The 19,233-nt window shown below is 40.9% G+C and overlaps 1 protein-coding gene across 1 annotated transcript in view; it reads right to left on the bottom strand.

The window, feature by feature from the left end:
* The window catches only part of SYDE2 (synapse defective Rho GTPase homolog 2), a 78,872-nt gene extending 59,969 nt beyond the window's left edge, over nucleotides 1-18,903 (bottom strand). The window contains exon 1 of the mRNA XM_043963017.1: nucleotides 17,547-18,903. Within this exon, the coding sequence (XP_043818952.1) occupies nucleotides 17,547-18,903 (1,357 nt within the window). The remainder of the gene's footprint in view (nucleotides 1-17,546) is intronic.
* Nucleotides 18,904-19,233: the final 330 nt, after the last annotated feature.

Below are 19,233 nucleotides of genomic sequence, written 5' to 3'. Positions count from 1 at the left end.
AGGGGGGAAGACCCTCAGGGTTTCTGACCAAAATAGAAACAATTGCTATTTACACCCACGCTGAGCCATCAAGAGGCCAAACAGTAGCCAAATGAGGCTTAGGCTAGGACCCAGTTATTTGGGTTTAAGGAATGGTCCTTAAAAGAAATCTAGCCTTAAACCCCAAGACATCTTGTGAAGTGATAGCAATTAAACTTATATTTCATTGGGCAGAGTGCCCATAGGTAAGGGTATGATTCCCTCTATGGACAGAGGGAGGGAAAGGGAAAGTGGAAAGGGAAAGGGAAAGGGAAAAGGAATGGGAAAGGGAAAGGGAAAGGGAAAGAGAGGAGCTATGCTGAGACCTGGAAAAAGCTTGAAAAAGCCAAGATCTCCCAATGCATCCAGGGCCATCCCCAGTTATCCTGATCTATATGTTGCCACTGAACCCAGATGGCTCCAGAGAACAGAGTGAGGCTGGTGACTGCACAACCCTGCCTCACTTAAATCCAATTCACTGCAAGTTATGATATCACCTCCCCTATGTCATGGTCCTCTTTGAGAACGAAGGACAATCAACATTCTGTGAGTAATTGTTCAGTTCCAGTTGGGCAACAGAGTATTTTATAGGTTTATGTTGGAAGGAAAGAAAATCTCTCCTTTGGTAGAGGCACCAATGAGGAAAAATTCTATTCTAAACCTGATTCTCACTAACAGTGAGGAACTGGTGGCTAGAGTGGAAATGATGGAAACCTGGGGAGGTGGGGCAGAAATGATTACACCTTAGGGTTAATGATAAAGGAGAAAAAAGCTATCAATTGTCTAAATGATTTAGCTTTTGGAAGAAGGCTCAGAAGAAAAAATAGGCAGAATCTCACAAACTAAAATTCTACATAGAACAGATGAGAAGATACCAAAGATGAAATTCTGAGAACAGAAAGAGTAACAATTCTAAAGAGGCAAAAAAAGTACAGTTGTCAAATGAATATGTGTTTGCATTTCCCCTTTCTCTCCTTCTCCCACCCTCATCTCTGTGTGTCTCTCCACTCCCTCTTTCTCACCCTCCCCAGATGAGACTGCCATCTTTCTACCATCAACATGCCAACCCTCAGAGTCTCTGAAGCCTAAAATAGCTAAAAGAACAAAAAAGTTCATCAGACAACAGATCACTATGTCAAGATCAAGCAAAACTGTCATATTATCAAAAGACTGACCACACAGGATGATGATTAGCAGTAAAAAGACAAAACACATGACATGATGGATTCCTACAATACTGGATACTCAGTATCAAAGGGACAGAAGCATTCCTGGTGTGCAACCATCTTACCTTACAGAGATTATTCACAATGTTTCCTCTAAGAAACATAAAACTACAGAGAAAGCAGATGAGCAGGTCCATCAAGATCACCAATCCAAATGCCAATTCCTTGAGGGATGAAGAAAATGAATGAGCTCCTTTGGCACATCGATATTTGTATTAACACCTCAAACTACCAAAAAGAAAAATAAGGAGCTGTGGTCTAAAGGTATATTAGTATGGAGATCGACTACAAACTCCCTAGGTTATATTTTTTGAAAGATGTGTAGAAAGAGAAAAAAAAAGCAATGGCAGGCAGTAAAGGGTGACTACAAAAGCATGGCAGGGTCCCATAAGAATAAGGTCAGGAGGGGTAAAAAACACAAAGCATTGAGGAAACTGAGGCCAACAAAAAAGAGGTAGATACTGTTTGTTGTTTCTAAGTTACTGTGGTAAATAGTGAGGAGCAAAGTGGTAAAGGAACTACTCTGGATACTTATAACTAAAGAAAAGACTCTTTGCACCAGGAAGGCAAGGACAACAATGTTGGAAGGTAAAAGCCTGGTACAAATGAAGTATGAGTGAGCAATGTGCTAGGGCAAGGAAGAGAGCTAATGAGGTATCTGGCTTCTTTAAGAAAGGTCTAATATCCAGAATTAACAAGATGATGTGCCCGCTGTACTCTTCCCCAGTTAGACCAATGGGCTCAAAATGTTTTCACAACTAATATTTCATATCTTGATAAGATACCCTTACAAAGGAGAAAGGGAAAAAATTTACCCACATTTTAGAGAAACTGAGCCAAGGAGAGAGCAAAATAAATAAATTTTGCCCAATGTCTAACAGTTTTAAGTCTTTGGACTGTATTTCCCAACTTTCAATGAAGCACACAGGTAGTACAGCACACAGATTACTGAGCCTGGAGTTAGGAAGATTTGATTCTAATCTGGCCTTATACATTTAATAGCTATGAGACCAGGGGTAGATCACTTTCACCTGTTTGCCTCAGTAACCTCCATGGTAAATTGGGGATAATAAAAGTAACTACTTTACTGGGTTGTTGTGAAGATGAACTGACATAATATTTGTAAAGCCCTTACCACAGTGCCAAGATGCTACATAAATGTTAAGTATTATTATTATTATTATAATCAACACATTTCTTTAAAAATCAGTGATACACAAAACTTTCCAGTTCAAGATCACTAATGCCCTGTCTCTCCTCCACCAAAACCAAAACAAAACCTCTGACTCAATTGCTTTTCTAAGGGGAAAAAAGGGAAAACCAGACTAGAAATAGTTTCTAAGGAAAAAGAGGTTTAGGCTTAAGCTTAAGAGGACAGGCAAAAATGGAAAAGAAGAGCATGAGTAAGATGAACTAGGTTTCTTTGTAGCTCTGGAAGATAAGGAATCAGACCAGAGGGAATGAAATGATCAGAGTTCTTGAGGAAAGTAGAAAAGAAAAGGATCTATATCGGTAAAAAAAAACAAATTCAACTTTAATTTTAAGAAAATCTACTCTCCTGAGTTTCAATCCCAGATCACCAACTGCCTATTGGGCCCAAATATCTCAAAGGCATCTGAAAGGCCACATATCTGAAAAAGAACTCATCATCTTTTCCTCCAATCCAATTTCTTCTTCCTTCCTTCTTTCCTTTTTGTTGAAAGCAATACCAACCTTCTAGTCACCCAGGTTCATAACTTCAAAATCAGTCTTGATATTTCACATTCTCTCTCACCTTCTTCCATATCTAATCAGTCATCGTGTCCTCCCAATTTTATCTACACATCCCCTGCATTCATTCTTTTCTTTGTATTAACATGCCACCATCCCATTTCAGGCCCTCATCACCTCTCATGTAGATCAGTGGTCTCCAAACTTTTTGATTATGCACTCTATCAGTAAAAATATGTGTGTATGTGTGTGTTTCTACATATACATATATGCAGGGAAATCGGCAAGACTCGTGATTGATGTGGAAGGTAAAAGAGGGAAATATCAAGGATGATTCTGGAGTTATGAACCTGGGTGACTAGAAGGGTGGTACTGCTCTCAACAAAAAACAGGGAAAATAGGAAGGGAACGAACGAAATTGGGTAGGAGGAGAAGACAATGAGTTCTCTTTCAGAGATGCTGCCTTTCAGCTGTCTGTAAGATATACACACATACGAGATTTTACTTATAAACTGTATCATGTACTTAAAATTATGTACATTATAAAACACTAAAAAAAAAAAAGAAAGAAAAGAAAAGAAACAAAGGGGTAGCTAGGTGGCACAGTGGATAAAGCACCAGCCCTGGATTCAGGAGGACCTGAGTTCAAATCCAGCCTCAGATACTTGACATTTACTAACTGTGTGACCTGGGCAAGTCACTTAACCCCAACTGCCTCATCAAAAAAAAAAAAAGAGAGAGAGAGAAAGAGACACCAAGCCCCCATTCTCTTCTAAGATAAAAGGCAAACTCATCCAGTTAAGAGTTTTAAAATTCTTTACACCTTAGCTCTACTCTATCTTTCCAGCCTGACTGTCCATCTGTCCACTGTTGAGCCCACTCCCCGTTCATGAATTCTCCAGTCTCCAGGGCTCTGGACAACCAGCCTGTTCCTCACACCTGGAATAGACTCTCTCCTTACCTCTTTGAATCCCTAGGTTCCTTGGTTTTCCTATAGTTTCCTGACACCTTGGTCATTAGTGCTTGCTCCTCAAAGTATCGAGTATATAGTTATCTGTTTATATTTTAGATATCCCCAGAAGAGTACAAGATCCTTAAAGGCAGGGATTGTTTTTCATTTATATTGCCCCAGATCTAGCGAAATGCTTTACACATATTAGACTGTTAGTAATTAATTGCTCCTTGGGATTGAATTGCACTGAAAGACCATGTTGACCTTTTTATTACCAGTTACAATTTTTTTCTATTATATACAACTTGCTATTCCCTTTAAATATATAATAAAGTTATCAAGTAAATTTCTTTTTTTCTTTTTTTTCTTCCCTCCTCCCACTCTCAAAGTTTATATATACTTAGGCATTATAATTCATAAAACAATCATGTATATAAATGTCTCAAACCAAACATACCTAGTTACATTTTAATCATTTTTTAAATGCAAAATAAATCTACCTGTTGCTTTTGAGTTTATGTCTGAGTAATAGGTACCAATTAAAATGTATTTTTAAATGCAGGATAGCGGGCAAATGGGTTCATAATTTCTAAGTAATCTTAAGGCTTGATGCAACATGATAATACTTATAACTATGCATAATAACTTTAAATTTCTGAATTAATCTCAATTAGGGACAAATTAGCCCATGCATAATTATTAAATACATAAGTACACAAAATGATTAATAGCACGCTAGTACTACTAAAAGTTCTAAAAAGTTCATAACATTTTTTTTAAAAACTCCTATTTGATTATTCTCAAAAGCCTTTGCAAAGTCCATCTCTAATGCCTCATTATGATATGAGGATGACACTGGACTGTCAAATGCTAGGACAGTGGGACACTAGTATGGTCCTGACAATAGCCAATGTCTTTTGTCCATGGACCAGCCTAAGTTAGAGGAAAGAGGCTTAACACCAGCATGTTAGCCAATGGATGATTAGTTCTTTGGCATGGTAACCCATGAAACAAAGAAAAATCCAAAATGCCCTCTCAGTTCAATGCAGCCCCCATTAACACTTGAAGTGATCATGGAATAGTAGCAAAAAATTTTACCACAGTTTCTATAAACTTATTTATGCCCTTATTCAATAACCAATAAGTTGATATTCTGCTTAAGAAACTGAATCATATCAATACTGACATTTTTACTATAAGTTAAACCAGAATATATAAGAAATTGTAGTTAAATGGAAGACCATCTCAGACGTTACCATCAGAGAGGGAAAAAAAGGAATTGGTAGACCTGGCTTTATCATTCACCCCAAAGTAAAAAGAAACAATTTCATAAGACCCTTGTTTATCTCACTTTACAGTGCTCATAACTAGAATAAGCCAATAATGTAAATTTATATGTGCTAATATCAGGTTGCAGAAGATGATGATAAAGAGAAATTCTACAAAGAAAATGACAAGATTCTACAAATTGCTATATAGTTGATAATGACTTCAATGAAAAGGATTAAGAAAAAAAGAAGCCAAAGCTAGACCTGTACACCATGAATGCTTCCAAGAAGAGAGTAGTAGGAAGGCTTTAGACATACCAAGCACTGAACAATATCACCAAAAAAACCAACAAAACAAAACAAAAATCTACATCTTAACAGACAGCCAACAGCTAGCAAACCAATGTAGGGAATCATAGATGCTAAAAAATGTGAAAAAGGAAAAGTCATCAACCTGAACTATCACCATTTCTGCAAGATTAGCCAAAATAAACCAACCATCAAAATGAGGAAACAAAAAGGGACCAGAAACCTCCTGACAATAGCAAATATTTGATTCTCCTTGCTAAATGGAAAAAAATGGATAGTGGAAGATTTTAAATAGTTATCAAGACCCAGCATGAGAGTCAACCAAACCAGTTTATTCCAAGAACATTTTCAGATGGAAAATGAAAGACAACAAATAAAAGTAAAAAATTAAACAGATTTATCACCATTTTTATAAAAAAAATTAATTTTAGGGGGCAGCTAGGTGGCACAGTGGATAAAGCACCGGCCCTGGATTCAGGAGGACCTGAGTTCAAATCTGGCCGAAGACACTTGACACTTACTAGCTGTGTGACCCTAGGCAAGTCACTTAACCCCCACTGCCCCAGAAAGAAAGAAAGAAAGAAAGAGAGAGAGAGAGAGGGAGGGAGGGAGGGAGGGAGGGAGGGAGGGAGGGAGGGAGGAAGGAAGGAAGGAAGGAAGGAAGGAAGGAAGGAAGGAAGGAAGGAAGGAAGGAAGGAAGGAAGGAAGGAAGGAAGGAAGGAAGGAAGGAAGGAAGGAAGGAAGGAAGGAAGGAAGGAAGGAAGGAAGGAAGGAAGGAAGGAATTAATTTTATCTTCAATAACAGATGAACAAAGGAACACTGATCCTTTGCACAGGCTGTCCCCCATACCTAGAATGCATTCCCCTCATCATCTCCATCTCTGAGAATGCCTCTCTTCCTTCAAAGTTCACCTAAAGGGCCACATTCTACATGCGATCTTTACATGTGCTCCTCCCTACAAATGTCCCTCGCTCCCCACTAAAACCATCTTGTATTTACTTCAAATAAATTTCATATTTATTTATATGTGTATGTTCTGTTACCCTTAGTAGAATGCAAACTCCTCGAAAGCAAGGACTGTGTTCTTTCTGTCTTTGTATTATCCCCAGCTCCTAGCAAAATGTCTGGTGTATCTTAGATGTTTAATAAATGCTTGTGGACTATTTGGCTGTTTTGGATTCTAACTCAATCTCCAATGGGATAGAGAAGAAGAAGCAATTGTGATAGGTAAGGAACACATAAAGAAATGTAATGATCGAAATCTATCTCATACCAAGTAGTAGAAAGATTGGTTAATTTATCAGTCTAAAATAGGGTCCCAGAGTAGTCAAGGGATAATGAAAACAATACACACATTACAACAATTTCTTTTTGAAAAGGTACTTGGACTCCATGGTAATCAGGAGAAAAGAAGTGATGGAATCAGATTTATAATGGGAATGCACTCACCAGCTGTAGAAAAAATATCTGAGTGAGTTAATAGTATGGAAGACAATGCTGAAGAATGACTTCCTTCTATGTTGCTGATGGTAGTGGTCCTCCTTTCTCAAAGAGGATCATGACATCACGGCGAAGTCATGACTTGCACTGAATTGTATTTAAGTGAGGGAGGGCTGTGCAGGGTCACCAACCTCACTCTCTCTCTCTCCTCCAGAGCCATCTGGGTCTGGTGGCAAGATATATATCAGGATGACTGAAAATGGCCCTGATGTTTAAGACAATTGGAGTTAAATAACTTGCCCAGGGTCACACAGCAAGGAAGAAAATGGATGCTGTTACCCTTCCGGGTCAGTCAAGTCCATCTCAGCCTAAGAAGGATTTCTTTTTAGACAAAGAAGGAGGGCTGGGCATAAGGGCAGTCAATTTCTTGCCTAATACTAGTTAAAGACACACCTAGGGAATGGAGAAGACTCAAAAAGCTTAGCAACAGACATAATCAGCCTTGCCTTCCATGAACTCAGGATTGTAACCATATACCAACTAAAGTGCAGATACTGACAGTCAGCCTGGGCCATGAATGCACAAGCTCCACAACAAGCATTTATTAAGCATCTACTATGTACCAGGAATTATACTAAACACTGGAGACACAAAAAAAGAAACAAAACAGGTACTGCCCATAAAAAATTTACATTTTAATGAGGGAAATAACATTGTACATAGTGTATAGAGGGTATCTTCAAAATAACCAAAAGGTTGTGTTGGGAGAGAGAGTACTAACAGCTGGAGGGAACAGAAAATGCATCTTATAAAAGGAAGCACTTGAGCTGAGTCTTAAAAAAACCAAGACTGAAGATGAAGGATTGAATTCTAGGCATCAAGGGACCACCAGTGCAAAGAAACAAAGGCAAAGAGACAGAGATTCCTGGGTCAGTATGGATATACTGTAGTGTGCATTGAGTGGGGCATAATGTCTAAGACTAGAAATATAGTGAGAACAGTTTTTGAAGAGCTTTAAATAACAGAATTTATACTTAATCCCAGAGATAACAGAGAGCCACTGGGATTTACTGAGTAAGGCAGTGATATTGTCAGACTTGTGGTTTAGGAAAATTCCCCTTGTAGCTGTGTCCCCTCTTCCTAATTTCCCTAGTACTGTCTAGAGGACCATTATCTTCCCAGTTATCCAAATTTAAAACATAGGTGTCTTTGAGGTCTTTGGGGACTTCTGGGGCTTTTCTCCTGCTCTTGCTAACTGACATGCTGAAGTTCTCCCCCTGCTTTCTCTACCACACAGCCTGAGACCATGAGAAGTTAGAGAGACACATGGTCAATCCTTTACTGGTATAATATTGAACAAATGAATAATATGCTTACCCAAAATTTATGTAAATAGCAATAATAATTTAATATGCAAAAACACACAACATCAACAGTCATCTTGACTTTTGTCCTGCCATTGGACTTCAATGACTCTGGAAGAGAGAGTGAAGCTGACTCCTGTGTATAGCTTTGCCTCACTCAAATCCAATTCATGCACAAGATATCATCTGAGATGTCATTAGTCCTCTTTGAAGAAAAAGGAAAAACAACATGCAAAAATTCTTATTATATTTTATATTCATTAAGCTCAGAATTTTAAAAGGTAGCAGTAGAGGAATTGCCCTTTGTGTGAAGGGCCACAGCTTCACAATAAAAGAAAAAAGAATGGGGAGTAGGGGGGATGCTGTCCAGGGTTGTGAGATAAGGAAGAAAAGAGAGTGAAAACTGAATGGCTTTGGTGTTCTTGGTAAAGAAACAGATGAGATTCTCAGCTGAAAATCCAGGAAAAGGAGCTGCTGAGGTATGTCTGAGAAAAGGAGAGGCTTGTAACCAACATTGTGACAGAGAGAGGATCAAAATAATACCTTGTGGTGAAGGACCAACTTATATGAGAGAACATAATACATGTATAATGAACAGCTTAGTTTCTTCACTTCTTCCGGTCCCATTTAGCAGCATGTGAGGAAAAGCAAAGGAGAATGGTAGGACTAATACAAGGTTGGGGTTTAACAAGATGTGGGCATGTGATAGGACAAGGGAGAAAGAGATTCAAAAGCAAAGAAAGAAAAAGAGCAATGGTGATGGCCTGGGAAAGTAAAGAAGCCAGGGTAAAGAACAGGTTTGGGTGGCATAAGGAAAGATAGAATGATAAAAGATAATGATTAGATAAAAGAACTTCAGTGTTCCTGATCATGAAAACAGAACATTTATGGATGATGGCAAGACTAAGGGTATGACCATCCTGTTCATGGTAGTTGTGTAGACTCAGGAATTGTGGGGTTAGGGGAACATCAACATGCTTGCTAACATTCATTCCCAGTAAAAGCCCTGGAGTTGGGGTGTGAGGGAAGACTGTCAGTCAAGCACTGAACTCACTGATAAAGAAGGGAGAGATGTCCTGAGGATCAGTAAACAACCAGCCTCTAAGCTCCAGATTGGGTAATAAATTTGGAAGTGTGGACCTTAAAAGAAAAAAAGGTTGCTGAGTGATAGAGGGAGAGGGAGAAGCTAGACATGGCAATGAGGAGCAGGAGATATTCTGACTTTACCACCAGGTCTAGTAAGTCAGAGCATATACAAGGTGCAACAATTATTACAAAAGACAGCCAATGTTATTATATAGGAAGAACCAACACTCAGTGAGTACTACAGGGAAGAAGTCATCTAACACTTAGGAGAGTTTGTTAATTACAGAGTGGTAATTCAAGAGGACACAGTAGAAGGGGTGGGCTGATACAGACTGAGATATTGTCAGAGGAGGGCTTAAATAGGTGGAAACGAGAGAACAGACATTAGGGGTTGAGGGGTTTACTCTATAGCAATTTGGGATTGAATAATGAAGGAATTTGGAAAAGCAAGAAGAGGAGATTATCATCTCAAAGAATTCTCTTTATTGTCTGTGTGTATGAAAATACTTTGTTAGTGTTTAAGTTCAAAATTTGTTTAAAAATTGGAAACTGTAGATAATATTTTCTATTGAGAGAAAATACATAATGAGCAAGCATTTGTTAAGTGGTTACTATGTGTTGGGCACTGTGCTAAGGGCTAGGGATACAAAGAAAGGTAAAAACACAACCCCTGCCCCCCCCAAGTTCAAATTATCTATGTTATCTACATTCATACAAGATATAAACAATGTAAGAAGTGTTATCTCAGTGGAAAGTCACTAACAATGGGGGCACTAGAAAAGGCCTCTTGCAAGACAGCTGAGTCTTGAAGGAAGACAGGGAATCCAGAAGGTGCAAGGTGAAGAGAGAGTATTTCAGGCATAGGACACAGGCATGGAAAAGTTCTGGAGATGGGAGATGGAGTTCTGTGTGTGAAGAACAGTAAGTCAATCAGTTTTACAAGAGTAAAATGCAATCAGTTAACAAGCATTTATTAAGCACTTAGAATGTGCTAAGAGCTGGGAATACAAGTAAAGCAAAAAGAAAGCCAGTCCCTGACTCCAAGGAGCTTACATTTTAAAGAAAAGAGAACACATAAAAGGGAGGGAGGAATGATGGAGAAATCTAGAGGAGAGCAGTATGGTAGGAAACAGTGTTTGGCCTAGGCACCCTCCTTAAATGGAGGTTCTAGAAGGAGACATTGAAGGAAATGGAGGAAAAGGGGAAGGGACCCTAAGGACACAAAGTAAGACTGCAAGTTTAGACCCGAGTTGAGTGCTAAAAGGCTTTATATTTGATCCTATCAATTAACAGGGATCCACTGGAGATTACTGAGTTTAGGGGTAACATAGACTCACCCCCTCTTTACTCTGGCAATACAGTGGATGGATCAGAGCAGGGCGATATTTGAGAGGAGATTGACTAGAAGGTTATCATCCTAAGAATCCAGGTATGAGGTAAGGAGGGCCTGCATGAAGTGGGGCAGCTGTGTGAATGAAAGGAAAGGAATTTAGATGCAAAATGTTTTGAAGGTAGGACCAACAAGACAGCAACAAATTGGATATGTAGAGTGAGAGTGAGGAATGGAAAAGACAAACATCCAGTTCAAGATGTCCAATAGGCAGGTGATGATTCAAAACTCATGGTCAGGAAAAAGATTAATACTGGATAAATAGATTTAAGAATCATCTACATAAAGATAATAACTGAGCCCAAGGGAGCTGATGAGATCATCAATCAGGATAATATGGAGCGAGAAGAGACAAAGGGACAGGGAAAGACCTTTGAAAAGACATATTCATTGTGAGTGAATATAACTTGGAAGACGACCTTATCAAAAGAGACTGAAAAGTGGTCAAAGAGGAATGAAGAATACCAGGAAAGAACAGTATCAAGAAAAGCTAGAAAAGACAGAGTATCCAGAATAAGAGGGTGATTAACAGATTGCAGAGAAGTTAAAAAGAATAAAGGTTGAGAAGAGGCCATTAGATTTGGCCAATTAAGAGATCTGGGAGAGAGCATTTTCCAGTTGAATAAGGAAGTCAGAATGCAGAAAGTTTAGAAGCATAAGAGTAGAGAAAATGGAGGTATTAATTACTCAGGGAATTTAGGCATGAAATGAAAGAGATATAGGTGGGTACGCTAATAAGGTTAGGGTTAGGGATCGTGGGCACATTTATTTGTAGGGAGCAGGGAAATAGCCAACAGATAAGGAGAAACATGCTGGTGAAGACAGAATGGAATGGGATCAAAGGTAGAGAAGTTTGCCTTGGCAATGAGAAGGGCCACTGCTCTGTCTATGATGGGGGTAAAGGAGATAACAGTAGAGGAAGATGCCTGAGTGATGTGAGATGAGGCTGAAAAGGGAGCTCTCAGCTGGTAGACTCAAATTTTTTAGTGAAGATGGCACTTAAGTATAAAAGAATACATCATTTAAAGTTTGAGGAGAATGGAAAGAGGTAATTTAAGCAATTATGACTACAGAAAAAACTCATAACTGGAGATAAAATGGGCAATTTTGATTACATAAAACTGAATTTTTTTTTCCATGAACAAAATCAACAAAGCTAGAATAAGAAGAGAAGCAGTTAATTTGAGGGGGTAAAAAACTCTGTAGCAAATACCTCTGATAAACTTCTGTTATCTAAGGTATGTAATGAATTGATACAAATATGTAAGAACAAGAGTCATACCCCAAGGATTAAAGGTTCCAAAGATTTGAACAGGTAGTTTTCAAAAAGAGAGAAATGTAAGCTATCAAATAACCAAATAAAACAATGTTCCAGATGACCAATAATAAGAAAAATGCAAATTAAATCACTTGAAGGTTTTACCACCCAAACATCAGATTGATAAAAGGGACAAAAGATCAATGCTGTTGAGGCTGTTGGAAAGCAGGCACACTAATAACTAATGCACCACTGGTAGAGCTGAAAAGTAATTCAACCACTCTGGAAAACAATTTGAAATTATGTGAGTGCAGAAATTGCCCCTTGATCTGGTAATAAACAGTAGCAGATATATAAATGAGATGGGGGCTGAGGGGAGAGACAGACAGAGTGAGTGAGTGTGTATCTCCATCCCATTCTGGAACCCCTTCCCTTTCCCCTCCCCTCCCTTCTCCCTTTCCTCCTCTTCTTCTCTCCACCCCTCCCCACCTGACAGATGTGTAGGGGAGCACATATGGGGTGGGGATTGTGAGGGAGGAAAAAAAAGTAAGGCCAACTGATGGATGAATTCAGAAAACCTACTCAATATGTAACACCTGGGGACCTCTCACCTCCAAGAAGGGGGAAGAAAAACAAATGTCAGCTCAACTATATAACATTCAGAGGACAAGATATTTGTGGTTGGAGACACATACTCTGAGAACATTCCAGTTACTACAGGCTTGGTCTCTGTGGAAATACACCTAGTCTCAGAACACTGAGAAGACAAGATACTTATAGCATGATCCACCGTATTTGATAACATTTCAGTTGTCTCAAGTGTGGTCTCTGTAGAAGTTAATCTTGTTTGAGAAAACTCAGACCTCTCATCTTGTTCATGTTCCATGAGAAATAAAAGTAATCTGAAGCACAAATAATTATGTAAGAAAATATTTATAGCAGCCTATTTTGTATAACAGCAAAGAACTGGTCGGAAAGTGGTTGTCTATCAGCTGGGGAATAGCTGAACAAATTGTGGGATATTAAGATAATGGGATATTATTATTATTTCAAAAGACTTAACTATGAATTCAGGGGAACAACTAGACTTGCATGAGCTTATGCAGAACAAAGTAAGCACAATCACGAAAATAATCTATGTGATGACCACAACAGTGTAAAGGCAAACAACACTATAAGAGTTCAGAACTCTGATCCATGCAGCTACCATTCCTCTGGCCTTTCCACACAGTGATAGCGAACAATAGGTGTGGAACGAAGCATACATTTTAGATGTGGTTACTGGCGTAAGTTTGATTTAAATAACCACATTTGATAAAGGAGTTTTCTATTGGTAGGATAACTGCCTAGGAAGTGACAGTAATGTTAAAAAATAATACTCAGGGGCAGCTAGGTGGCACAGTGAATAGAGCACCGGCCCTGGAGTCAGGAGTACCTGAGTTCAAATTCGGCCTCAGACACTGGGCAAGTCACTTAACCCCCATTGCCTCACTAAAAAAAAAAAAGAATTTAAACAAAAGAATTTAAAAAAATAATAATAATACTCAAAAAAGCATTCATAAAATACTTGCAAAAAGAAGAGAAGGAAGTGTTGCCTAGCAGACAGAGAATTAACCTGAGTCCAGAAGCCCTGGTTAAGTTCCACCTTGGACTCAAACTCTCCTTTTGAGTGTGGGCAAAGACAACCTCTCAGTACCTAAGGCAGCTCTCTGAGATTCCTAATTATGGGACAGATGGCAGCCTGCACTGGGAGAGTTAGTTCCCTCTCTCTGGCAGCTCCCTAATTTGATGAAATCACAAGTGTGGTCAAATTAAAAACAAAGAGGATTACTATCATAGATAATATAAGAAAAAGAATATACCTTGTGACTACAATTATAATCGATGTTTAATCAAGAAGGTGCAGCTTTAGCTGTACTGTGCTTTTAGTTAGTGCCTTAGAAGATGCCAATATTCCAAACTGATGAAGAATGGTATCAATCTGAACAATTTGCTCTTTTATGAAATAAAACTGTTACAAACTACTTTAAAAAAATAAAAAGGCTCTTCTACCCTACTATGTGGCATTGGGTAAGTAAGTTATTTCTCTGCAAATGAGTACCTTCATCCAACACCATCATAACCCTAATCCATAGACTTTAATGAGACTTAATTAGATACTATCTGAAAACATCTAAAAGGTCTTTTAAGTTTTGCCTAAAATGTTCAATAAACTCAACTTATTTCAAAAAAGCAGTATTTTCTACCCATCAATATTTTCTCTTATAATAGTCTTTTTTTATTACAGATTTTCAGAACCAAAAGGCACCATGGAGGTAAACTATTAAGCCCTCTTTTACATGACAGCTACATTCCACTCTTCACCAGCAAAACTATCCCCAAGTTTTTTCAACCATTTCTAGATGACAGTTTCAAGCTTACCATCCTGATAGACTTCTTATGAGCCATGTCCCTTCTAAAATATGGCATCCAGAACTGAACATAATGCTCTGGAGGCAACATTTAGTGCTGCCTAATGTCATAGGAGGCAGCTAGGTTGCTCAGTGGATAGAGTACTGGGCCTGGAATCAGGAAGACCAGAGTTCAAATTCAGCTTCAAACACTTACTAGCAGTGTGACCCCAGGGAAAGTCACTTACCCTATGTTTGCCTTAATCCACTGGAGAAGCAAATAGCAGACAGCTCCAGTATCTTTGCCAAGAAAACTCCCATGGGCCTTATGGACCACAGGGTCAAAAAAACTCATACACAATTGAATAACTGAACAACAACAAGGTCATGTTACTTCTTTGGATGATATATCTATACTATTGACTCAATTTAACTTGTCACACCTTTTTCATCTCTCCAGCCTGTAATTACTCAGATTCTTTTCTTCTTTCTTTCTCTTTTCTTTCTTTCTCTCGTTTTCTTTCTTTCTGCTGAAGAGCAACATTTTAAATGTATTTATCCTTATTAAATTTCAACTTTTTTTACTTGTTCTATCATTTCACTCCATCCTGAAATTTTTTTTCTTATCCCTATTCTGTCATCTGACATCTTAGCTATCACTCTCAGTTCTATGTATCTTCATCCTAGTTATTTATTAAAAATACAGAATAGAACAGGGTTCAGGCCAGAGACCAGCAGCATGCCCCTGCAGGATGAGGGGAATTCAGTAATCCAAATTTCAGGATTATAGTAATTTAGCCAGTTCTGAATCCATTTAACTGTTCACATTTCCCCATAATGTCCACATGGATATCATGAGAATTTCTGTTAAGTCCCAATAACAGATGTCTACAGCATCTCCTTAAACAGATGTTTAATGACAGTAGATATAGGAAATGAAATCAATTAGATATGTCAACTCTATCATCTAAAAGTTAAATATGTCATTTGAATGGAAATTCATTTAGAAAAGCTTTCCCAAAGAGAGTTCAAAGACAGTATGTAGTTTTCTTAAAATACTAATAATTCATTCATGAGAATAACCTTACCTATAATATGATTAATTTGGATATTGAACTTTAATTTCCTTTAAAGCTTGCCAGCCCATTTAACTAATTCTTGCTGGCAGAATTCCAACTAATCTAGTCTTATCTTTGGTAATAAGTAGGTTGGTTTTTTTTACATGAATGTGTATTCTCCAACAAAATTATACACGTGTACAGAAGGTATATATTTTACCTTCAGACAATAAGTTACGAAATGTCTGACAAGTTTTACATCACCCTTTGTATAGGCTCCTATTTTTAAATTATACAAAGGGTTAACTGAACCAAAATCACAAGAAGAAAAGGAGTTGCAGTACTGAATTTTCCAAATGACAAAAATGCTTATAAATACTTAAGAACCAAAAGGCGCATCTTACTTAATGATCAACTTACTGCAAAATACCTCACTTTCCCACTTGTGAGATGAAACAATTTTTTAAAAAATATATAACAATTTAGTGGTACAGAATTAGAGAGGCCCCAAAATATCTTATTTGACAAATCTGCTTAAAATTCATCTTTTTCTCATAAATAAAGCATACTTTCATATATGCCTCAATGTGCCCAGAAGTTGTCTAAACTTTTGTTTCCACCATAACCACTGATGCACACATACTTATTTGTTAATGAACTTTTAAAGTCTGTGACAATTTTGTGACAAGTAGAGTTTGTCACTTTCCACTTAAAGCTTTCTTATAAAATGACGCTGTCAAATGAGCTGAAGTTTATTCTATACTGCTTCCATGTTAAAATTTAAATATCAACATTTAGCATTTTAAAATTATATAACTGACATTAATGACACTAACTGATAAAATAAGTAATCCAACAGACCACCATTTATACTATAGCAAAAATTCACTCAGAGATATGATGCCTATATGCAAATCAAAGCTCAAAGCATCATTAAAATGGGAAGTTTTGTCAAAAACTGATATTTTAATCATCTTTTAGAGAGTTAAGTTATGAAGCCATAAGTCAATCAATCTACACTACCTCATTTTAGAGATGATAAAAATGAGGGCAGAGAGAGGAAGTGTCTTGTACAGGGGACGCTCACAGCTACCAAGCACCTGAGAAGGAAGATGAACTCATGTCTTCTTAATCCTGAACCCAGCACCCTCTCCACCCAGTCCATCTTAGGACAATATCTCAATTCCTAGGGCTGACATCTCATATCCGAATTAACACCTAAAAGTCTCATGCCAACTACTATTTTACTACTAGTAAAGAATATGATAATTTAGTGTATTCAGTTCTCTTCACTTTTCAAATCCGTTTATTAAATTACAATTCTGCACTTCCCTGACTATGATACTTTGCCCTCTTTGCTAAGTTAAAATGAAATGAAAATTCCAAATTAGTTTATTACAGCTTAGCAAGACTACTTGAAAATACTATTAAGATAAATGGTAATGATCAAATGTGATTCTGTTGATTTAAATATAATCAGATACGTATGAAAACAAAAGTCATTATTTAGATTTGAGTAATGGGTGCAAGTGGAATCCTACTCAGTGAAACGAAAAAAAATCATACATATTAAAATTCTTTGTTGATGGGGGGGGGAAGTGATTAAAATAAAAGCTTATTTACTGTGTAAATTCTACACTGGAACAAATTCAAATTCACAAACTGCACAAAAGTCAATGGTTTTGCCTAGAGCTACACAGACTGAGGAAAGCACCACCCAGTTCTTAAATCCAAGTGTTGTAATAGTTACTCATTGCTGGCTGTGTTCAGAAAGTTCACAATGGCTCTTAAGAGAAAAAAAATTCAAGTGTCTAAAAACATCAGTTTTCATTCCAGTGCGTTAAAAAGAAAAGGAAAAAAAACCGAAACACTAGAATGATTAAATCGGTTACAATGTTACCTCAAAAGCGGTGCTGGTGTCACTTACATGACATCTATGCCCTTTTGTTACAATAAGTTAATATGCAACGACATTCTCCATCACTAAATCGGAATCCAAAATTGGTTAAAAAAAAAAGCCTTGAATGTTATGGACGTTAAGGACAGGAAAAACGGTAAAGCTACTTAGTCCCCTACCTGTCAGCATGATTCTTTGGTCTGCAGGTACAGGATGGGTTTTGCTTTCTTGCACTTTCCATGCTCCCAGGCACCGCGGGGCTGCTGGAGTGTCAAGGGCTTTGGGGGACGGGGACCGGGACGGGGACCCACTAACGCGTCCCTTCATTCCCAGGGACAGCAGGCGTCCTTTGTACATCCACTTCTGCAGCTTCTTCACAGTCACCACGGGAGGCTTAAAGAAGGGACTCTCGGGGCCGTGCCCTTTGCTCCTGTGTAAGCCAGAGGGCGCCGCCAGATGGCCCAAAGGACTCCCGGAGGAGCCGGGGTCCCCGATCAACCTTGCGTCCGTCCCCCGCTCCGAGGGACGCAAGCCCACGCAGCCGGCCGGTGCGGCTCGGGAGGCGCAGCCCGACCCGAGGCTGTCCATCGCCCCTCCACGTGGCTGGGGAGCGTCCCGGTCCCAGCCCGCACAGCTGGACTGCGCGGTGGCCGGCAGCGCGCTGTAGCGGACCGAGCTGTCGCTGGACCACCGCTGCAGAAGCGCCGGGGCCCCCACCGGGAAGCTCTCCAGGCTCCGCGTGCGGGGCGGGGGAGGAGGGGGAGGAGAGGGAGGAGGGGGAGGAGGGAGAGGAGGGAGAAGAGGAGAGAGAGGAGGGAGAAGAGGAGAGAGAGGAGGGAGAGGAGGGAGAAGAGGAGGGGGAGAGGGGGGATGAGGGGGGGAGAGAGGAGGCTCAGGGGGAAGAGAGGACGCGGGAGGAGGGAGAGAAGGAGAGGGAGGGGGGAGGAGAAGAGGGGGAGAGGGCGAAGATGAAGGAAGAGGGGGAGGAGCCGCCGGGTGCCTGTGCCCCTCTAACCCCGTCCACGGCGCCTGGGGCGGGGACACCTGCTGCAGGTCGTGCATGGCCTGGATGAGTAAATAATAGGCCTCCTGGAGCTGGGAGCGCAGCCGGCCCGTCTCCAGGCGGCCGCCGCCCGCCCCCGGGGAGGGGCCGGCGGCGGAGGCGGCGGCGGGGGCGATGGCGGCGGGGGCGGCCGAGCCCTCGCCCCAGCCCTCGCCCTCGGAGCCGGGCAGGTTCTCATAGTAGTCCTCGTCCTCCAGGTCCGGGCCCTCCGCCTGCCGCAGGATGCGGCCGCCCGGACTGGACCGCCGGGACAGCGGGGGCCCGAGGCTGCTACCGCGGCCGCGGCCGCCGGGCGAGCACGCGCAGGGGGCTGCCGGGCCCGCGTCCTCGCCCTCGGGGCCGGCGGGGGCGAGCGGCACGGGGGGAGCGCGGGACTCCTCGGGCCGCGCGCGCTCCCGCTCCGGGCGCGCGGCCCCGCGCGAGGCGCGCTTCCCCCGCAGCCGGGACCAGGTTCTCCTCAGAGGCTCTGCCATGGCACGCGCGCCTGCCTCGGCGCCCCCGGCCCTGGCTCCGGCGGGCGGCGGCGGCGACAGCGGCAGCGGCGGCGGCAGCGCCCCATGGCCGGCGGTGGCTCTCGAACCCGCCTCCCGCCTCCCCGGCTCCTCACATACTTGGCATAACTCAGCCGGGGGAAGGGGGCGGGGATGGGAGCGGCGCCAGCGCGCATGCTCCACCGGCCCAGGAGATCGGCGAGGGGCGCGCGGGGAGCGCGGGGGCCACGCGCCCCGGGGCGAGGGCTGAGGGGCGGGGGGGGGGGAACGCCAGCCTTGAGGGAGGGGAGCGAAAGGAGGGAGCCCCCGTCC

Source organism: Dromiciops gliroides, chromosome 4 (assembly GCF_019393635.1).
Source record: "Dromiciops gliroides isolate mDroGli1 chromosome 4, mDroGli1.pri, whole genome shotgun sequence".
Classification (NCBI taxonomy): Eukaryota; Metazoa; Chordata; class Mammalia; order Microbiotheria; family Microbiotheriidae; genus Dromiciops; species Dromiciops gliroides.
This window is presented reverse-complemented; position numbering and strand designations above follow the sequence as displayed.